The sequence below is a fragment of the Achroia grisella genome, unplaced genomic scaffold (genome assembly GCF_030625045.1).
Source record: "Achroia grisella isolate CSIRO2021 unplaced genomic scaffold, CSIRO_AGI_Agris_v1 utg402, whole genome shotgun sequence".
Classification (NCBI taxonomy): Eukaryota; Metazoa; Arthropoda; class Insecta; order Lepidoptera; family Pyralidae; genus Achroia; species Achroia grisella.
This window is the reverse complement of record NW_026712841.1, coordinates 5,520,929-5,529,534: the sequence shown is the minus strand read 5'-3', so window position 1 is coordinate 5,529,534 and position 8,606 is coordinate 5,520,929. Positions and strand designations below refer to the sequence as shown.

Sequence of the window (8,606 nt, the reverse complement as noted above, 5' to 3'; positions counted from 1 at the left end):
ATATAGTATAGTTAATTTTACAAAGAAACATGATAATGTAAACTACACATATCTTAATAGGATCCCATTTCTAATAGTGCATCTATACGTTCAGTCTCAGGTAATACGTCGATTTCAAGTTCTTCTGTTTTTACTTTGTCATTAGCTTTAGGGTCTAGTGTAAAGAATCTGAACAATTTCGAGAGGTTTATTACAGAATAGGCTGACTGCGCCAACCAATCTTCCACCATTTCCTTTAACTCTTGGAACGCAGATGTTATCTGTGGCGACAGTCGCGTTTCTGTAAAAGAAATGTTACGTTACTAATAAAACGAATTGTGACGATTACAAAATACTTTTATTTTTAAATATTTTTCAAAATACTTTTTAATTGTGGTGAATTCGCTATATCATGCGGAGTTGTCTGTGTTAATTAAAGTAAAAATGTAAATAGTACAGTCATTTAGATCATGTTATAGTTTGGTCAGTACGGGCCAAACTATAACATGATCTAATTGTGTATCATATTCCATTTCAAGCCGTCCAGTAGTTATTGCATAAAGCAGCGACAAACATTCATCTTTAGAAATTGGTGTTTAATGTCGAAAATAATTTATTCAGATAATTATGACTCTCATTTACGTCCAAAGTTTATCACTGTTCCTACATTTCAGGTAGGTACTACTGTGTAGTGTTTAAAAAAAGTAGTTAAAAGGAATATGAGCAAAATGTGTCACTACTCTTATGTCTCTATTGTAGAACGGGCTGGATAGCAGAACACTCTGATGCAAAATAAGATAAATATAATAGAAGATGTTGTAATAGACCAACTATTAAAAATGTCCCCTAAAGATTACTGTGATTAAAATAATGATTCAATATCAAATGTGTACTTGTACTTACTTGCATTGACTTTACTTAGATCAAATAGAAACATGAAGAAGTTAATCTGTAAGTATAGATCTTTCTCTGTGTACTCCCGGAACATTAAACCCTTCTCACAGGCGCGGCATAGCGGGTGTCCGGCTATGAATGTCTGCGGCAAGCGAGTACTGCGATGACCGCAGGCGGGATCTTCGCAGGAAAGCCAGCCATTATAATATTGTGCGTGGTACTCACGCATTTGCAAACTAAGCTGGTTTTCTATACTTGCTAAATAGTTCAATGGTCTCACTGAACAAGCATCGTTCTGGCAATGTTCTAAGAATGTGACACTCTCTTTGTCTAATTTCACAAGTGTCTCTCGAATTCTGTTCTCTGTCTTGCAACTTTCATTAGCACACATAAAGACGAAATCCTTGCAATACCTATATTTTTCTTGTTCATTTTGCACTTCATATGATTCTGTCTCCGCATCATCTCTTTTCAATAGTTGTTTATAGCCGGAAGGGTCCAATCCTAGGCAGTCGGCGACTCGCGCCGGATCCATGCCGTCGATGGGTTCGCATATTCTCGATATCACAGGATGTAGCTGATGTGCAAGGTAATAATTATAGTCGATTTTTAGGTTCTCAGAGTTCTTTAATTCTTCAATATGGTAAGCTCTCTGTGTTGCAGCTTTACCTGTGCCATCATCACAAATGACGTAGGGGACAATATCTCCTTTTTTAAACCTTCTACTGTTTTTACTGTTAAGTCTGAGAGCAACTTGTACATGAGGCTGTGGAATTTTGTCTGCATATTCATTAGGATTTTTTGTGAGTTGTTTTGTTATTGTTAAAACGGATAGTGGCATCTTTTTATTGATAAGGTCTTCTTTTAGCTTATTTAAATGTATGTGTATATTTTCAAGCCTCTCGTCTGCAGATTGCTCTGAAAGTATTTGACTCAAAATGAATTTTCCTGCTTCTGCGGCCAATTGTGACCAATCTCGACGTACAATATCTAAACCCTTATGTTCTTGTGTTAATATAAATTCCCCATTCTTATTCTTTGTAATAACTACTGCAGCATATTTCTTTTTCTTCAGAAGCAGTAAATATCTAAATACTCCATCTATATCAAGCTCAATTTGTTTATATTTCTTATTGATTTCTCTCTTTAAATCATTACCAATCTTAAAAACGTAATCAAAGTCTGAGCAGTTAGTATTAATCATTAAACTGTCTGTGTCACCATACACAACATCGTAATTTAGTTTTTGTACTATTTCTTTGGTATCCAATAGGATTTCTCTGCCTTTCATTGTTACCAAAGCTGCTAATGGTTTAGCGTAAAATCTCGAATGTGTAAAACCTAGACATCCATACATAGAATTTGCGGTCAACTTGAGGGCCATTTGTCTTATGTTATACTGCATGTATTGTTCCATGGGCAGGTCAGGTGACTTCATTAACTTCTTTACCTCTCTTCTGCTTTCAACTAGTCTCCGAATTTGCGTGGGGAGCACTCCAAATTCTTTGTTTGAATTAGGCAAAACAAGGTTGGCTATATCTTCATCAGAAGTTGCAGTACTCTTCCTTTTTATTGTAGTGAAGCAAATATTATATTCTTGAATAATACTCGGGTACAAAGAATTAAAGTCCATGAGTAGTATGAGTTGATCATAGAAACCTTTTTTTGGATCTAATACTAAACCACCTGAATATGCAGCCTTCTTTTTACCTTGCTTTTTACTCACAGTCTGTTCTTTGTCATTTATATCTTCATTATTACTACTCCCTTTCTTTCCATATAATTTATCAGGTACAATGTAGTTTTTCTCTGTAAATGCATGCAGTAGTAGAAATTCATTCCTTTCAGATCTACCACCCATTAAAGTCCGAGACATAACATTGCCTGCAATTTGTGTAATTTGTAATGCCAATGGTATGACATTTAGTTCACACATAATTTTGAGAATATAGGAAGCATCTTGCATGGTCAAAGAAACTAGCTGAAACAGCTCTCTGCTATTTTCGTAATATTGCGGTAGGTCTTCGAGAGCTACGTCAAGCCTATCGGCTTCCTTCATTTTCAATACATTGACACATAGCGTGTCTAAATCAAAACTTCTTGCCCTTATAAGTTCCATAGCGGAAATTTTGATATCACATACTAGGCGCCCTAGAAATGCATCTTTTGCTGCAAATTTTCTTAATGGTGGAACTGATCTTTTTAATCTGCCCAAACGGGACCAGTTAGGTATATTAAGATCCAAGATATTTCCAATGAGCAAATCTTGTTGAAACCCTTGTAAATCGTGACCTACAACCAAATCGGGATCTAACTTCCAAAACTGTACCATGAAGTAATTAAGGAGTTCTCTCTCTGTATCGCATTTTGTAAGTTTAGTGGCTTTATATTGTAAGAACGCCTGTTTCATATCCAGTGGCCAAATTTCATTACATTTAGTTACAACTGAAAAAAAAAATGTAAATGAATAATAGAATTGTAATCCGATGATACAACAAAATTTTATCTTCTAAAAAAATATATATGATGATATGTTGTATTCTAAATCCATTACTGATGGCATCGGTGATCTTGTGGGGCTTAGCACACCACTTTGCTTCCGAAGGTCTGGGGCTCAATTCTTAACAAGAAGCATAGCTGATTTTTATGATAGTCATAAATATAAACATGGGTCAGTCGTCTTGAGGGAAACCAGTACTGTGCTAAAAATAGCTAAATTTTTAGCACAGTACTGGTTTCCCTCAAGACGACTGACCCATGTTTATATTTATGACTATCACTACTTCTATGTTTATTTATAAAAATAAGTTTTGAAGTATTCTTACCAGTTTTCTTCAGTGTTATAGGTACATAACACAGGCTCTGCTTACCATCAGACTGTATGGTGTTTTGTGAAGAATCCAGGGTAATTATTAATATTACTACTTGTCATAGATAATAGATATATGTACAATTATCATATTAACAAATATCATCATAAACAATTTGAAATTGACTTTGGTTGCAGTTATACTACAATTATAATAAAATGGAGAATTTACACAAGTCAGTAAATGTCTTACCACAGAAATGTTGTTGGAAAGGAGGATTTGGTGGCGATTTATTTATTGGAAAATTGTTGTGTATCAGGCAGCTTAACATTAAGATTTTGGTCTTCCTTGTTTTTGGATCTATAGTTGTTCTCACATTTATCTAAAAACAGAATAGCAAACTTATTCAGTTAACAGTATAAAAATATATGTTTATATAATTTGTATTTCGAAACCACAGCATATATTTGTTACCAGATTAGTATTAATTTATTTCATTTTGCTATCAAATTAACATTAATACCTTAAATTCTTATAAAATGGTGTATTCTGAGTACTTTATCACATAATTCAGTGTCCATTCTCTATCTGTGTAGGGAACATATAAACTATTTGACTAATACCATAGAAGCTAGTAATTTAGTTATTAAGAAACCGTCAAATATATTTAGAATTCATTGAGAATCAAAGAAACTTGGGAATCATCCTTTCCCAGCTTATAATCAAGGACTGCTTTTATTTTAGATTACTGTAGTATCTTCAATTTTTATTGCAAAAATATATTTATTTTTTTCTATTAACGAAATAATATTATTACCTGTTGAGTATGTATACTTACAGTAGCAACAACAATGGGTGGTGGTTCCAATTTAGTTTCGTTCTTGATAACATTGACATGTTCTATGTTACATGTTGCTTCCAGTTTGCACCATGACACCTTGGCCTGAACATTTTCTGGCTGTTTAATTTCTAACCAACAAGGCCCTTTAATTTTTCTCTCTAACAAGAATGTTTCTAATGATGATGTGTTTGTCCCAAATATGTGAGAAAAAGTTAAGTAATTCTTGCCAGTTGGTGGTGGAGGGATGCTTGCCTGTAAATTTTGTATTATTTCATTAAAAAGCTAAATAATTTATTTTTGTAATACTCAATTATGTCTAGATATAAAAAAAAGCTATGGTTTAGAGATGTATAATATTATACATGTACTATATTAAAATACTGTGTAATATTCAAATATTCAAACTAACTAAAAAACTATTAGCTCTGTTCTGCTCAACTGAAGTATCAAGCCTAACCGGACGGTAGTAAAAGTGATATAAAACATTATGTGAACAATAGACCAGAGTCCTAAAAGAGTCAATAATTTTCAGTTTAATTTTAAAGACTGTAAACTAGTCTTTAAAATTAATTAAACAAAACCCAATATTAGAATTTATTTAGATTTTCTTATGAAAATATATAAATAAATACAGTGAGGATATGAAATTCCATCATTATCTTAATGTAATCACACATATAATACCTGCACATGTAGATGCAGATAATATGATAACATCCAACATCAATCAAGACCAATACATACCAATAATAAAATTACATAACAAAATACTTACAGAATACTTCACTTCTAAGTAATCAGACTGTGCAGGTATGTCAGGCAAATTAAAACAATAATTTTTAGTAACTTTTCTAGACTTGAACTCCTTAAGGCCAAGTTCACTAGCAACTGAGGCATTGAACTCTTGGTATACATCCATCATGGTGACTTGTTCATCTGTACTTTCAAGTGTTACAGGATCTAATTTCTATAAAATTTAATATTAATAATAACTATGTCCTATCCTCATTGTCAATGTAGGAAATAAAACATATCTGTAGCCAATGATATATTTTAATGCATCCTTCAAACACATCTATCTTTGCACAATCTTATTAAAGGGTAATCATAATTATTCGCATTACATTATGTAATCACACATTTCGCGATTTAAAAAAATTTGGTAAAAATAATAAACAAACAGCATTAATAATGTTTGAAATATTGTGCAGTTTAAAGTTGGACGAAAAAAGTTGTACCCTAAATATTCAGTTCATGACCTTATTTTATACTATTGATAAATGAATGATACAATGTATACTTACATATTCTCTTGGCAACAAAAACATCTGTCTGGTAACATTTTTCACTACCACACAGCAAGATAAGCAACCTGCTTTTTTATCCGATGGATTAACATACACCTTACCAAACATATATACAATTCCTGGCTTCAGAAACCTGTCTTCCCATGCATCTAGCCAGTAGAATCTTAGGACTTTCTCCCCATCCTCATTTGTGTGAAGAGGCAACTGTCCATCTGTCTGAATAGAAGCTTGAACTTGGTTATCACCCATCTGGTCATTCCAAGTACTTGATAGTGGTTTCAGTTCTTTTTTTGGAGAAAATATATCAAAGTCATCATTTAAGAACTCTTCAGCCACATCTGTTATAGTGTCTTTTGTATTAGGTTCATTTTTTATTTCTACAGATTTTGTTACAACATCATCAGTGAAATCAACATCATTAAAATCTACATCTTGTGTGTCAAACTCCTCTATGTTTTGTGTTGCAGAATCTTCTGTTTCTTGCTTAATTTCTTTGTCTATTTTCCATTCTGCTTTTTTTGTGACCACTTTATCATTGGTTTTATCCTCCTCTCCTATTTTTACACCATTTGTATTGATAATTTGTTCCTATAATACAATAAAGAAATCAATATAGGCAAATTTATTCATTCTGTAGATTAATCGCAATAAAAACTTGTAGTAGGAAGAGACAACGTAAAATCTTAATACTTACAATTTCTGGTGTTACTGTTGGAACTTCTTTTTTAATTGAAGTGAGTACAGTAGATTTTTTTATTGCAGTAGACAAGTTCTTGAAGTAGTTTTGTGCTTCTCTCTTACTAGACTCCACAGGGTTTGGCTTGTGTGCCACTAATACTTTGGGTTTTACTGTAGATGGTTTGCTACCATCTAAATCTGACATTATATCTGATAAAATATTGTCATCAGATATTTTTGTATCCTAAAATGTTTTAATTATAATAGATAATAATTCTAGGGCTATGTGTACAAGATATATGTAATTTATTAAATTAAAAAGAGAAAAAAAAATGTATATCTATCTATGTAAGGACCATATATATGCATTTAGCGTAAAACTGTTAATTTAAAATTATAAACAGACACTTAAATTGTTCTCTTGATTTCTTTGCTTCCTAGGAAGCAAAGAATCTAGATTCTATTAAACAGATGTAGTTCTTACAAACTGAATAAGTCTATTATAGTGGCTAATATAATTATAACAAAACATACAAAATAATTTCCCACATTAAATAACATTCACAAAATTACAAAGCTAAAATTTGTGATTTTTTTTTTGTTTTTGATCATATTATTAATTTAATCTAAATAGATAAAGATAATAACTTCTTTTTTCTTGGAAGGCATTGAACCAAGCAGATTCCTTATGTTGCCTTTGGACGATGGTGCAGCAACTTTAGCCTTCCTCTTCTGTCCCCTGCCCGTTTCCTTGGTATTGGCAGAAACATAAGTGTCTTCAATTTCATCATCGTCAAATATTTCTCTTCCATCCTCCACATAACCTGTACCATCTGTAAATGAAACAATATTTATTATATTTTTTGTTATTAATTGTTAATTTAATATACTATTGCCATAGTAAAAATCCTGATCATATAATTTGTACAATTGTAAATATATATTTCAACATTTAGTTATTCCTATGTACTGTTCAGATGTATACATATAAAAAATGATTTTGATCACAACTCATTGATGGATCGCTTATTATAACAGAATCCTGACTGACTCAATATAACAATTATATAAATTGCTTATAATATACAACTATCCAAATTTTGTGGTCATCTTAATATCAATTTTATTCCATTTCTATTTACCAATAGAAATAAATTATTTTCAACATGAACCATCATAAATGCATTTACTTTTAAAATTCTGCTAGTTTATTTCATGATATTGCTTGAGCAGTTTCTAAACAAAGGCATAGTTTTGCACTTAACATCAGACAAGCCATAAGCGTGTCATTGCAGATATAAAATAAATCTACAGTGGTGTGTGTTCAAATACAGTTTGGAAACAACTACTGTATGCTATTAATAAACAGTATAGTGAGACATAAATAAGTAAGTTAATATAGAAAAATGTACCGTCTTCTATCCAGTCGTCCTCTTGTCTCTGCAATACACGTTCACTGTATTCTCTTTCGTCCACTGTATCATAAACATTTTCTAAATTATCCACGTCGTATTTATGTTTCGAACCTTTTCCTTTCAGTTGTTTAAGTTTCTCAAATGCAGATAGGCGCCCATGTTTATCAACTTTTTGCCGCTTGGCTCGTTGACCAGCTGTAATTAACAGTTAACTTCAGTAATTATTACTTATAAAACATTATGGGAAACATCTTGAAAGATACATGCCTAAAGATTCTGCCATCTGTATATTGGGAATTATACATAAGCAGACTAATTAAATGTATTATATAAATTAATCTCACTATTTCACTTGAGTAAAAATAAACATTAATATGTAATTACAATTTTAGCGCGAAAATTATACATGACAATTGACATCTAAAACAGATTAAATAATATGTCTATGGCAAACGTAGACTAGGCTGTACGGTCTAAGGATCTTTGCCTGTTCCATCACTGAAAAGGAGAAAAAAAATGTCTATGGCAGTTTTTTTTTGTTCTGGTATGTCCTGTGTATATATAATCCTTAAAAAAACAACAACTTTACGGGAAAGGCAATAGGAACTGCGCCCATACAGCCAAGTCTGGTCTGCAAGTTTTTGTATGGTTGTGATTGAGATAATATGATTTGACTTAAGTC

General features: G+C 32.0%; 1 protein-coding gene across 1 annotated transcript; it reads right to left on the bottom strand.

Annotated features, from left to right (window-relative positions):
- Window positions 1-11: 11 nt before the first annotated feature.
- On the bottom strand, window positions 12-8,310 carry LOC131844189 (DNA polymerase alpha catalytic subunit). The gene is made up of 10 exons (XM_059192997.1): window positions 8,192-8,310; window positions 7,922-8,119; window positions 7,158-7,342; window positions 6,526-6,753; window positions 5,829-6,419; window positions 5,300-5,491; window positions 4,522-4,776; window positions 3,936-4,065; window positions 883-3,318; window positions 12-280 (listed from the first exon to the last, which is right to left on the bottom strand). Exons 1-10 carry the CDS (start codon window positions 8,205-8,207, stop codon window positions 54-56), a joined length of 4,458 nt encoding a protein of 1,485 aa, XP_059048980.1. The 5' UTR covers window positions 8,208-8,310; the 3' UTR covers window positions 12-53.
- Between the last annotated feature and the right edge of the window lie 296 nt (window positions 8,311-8,606).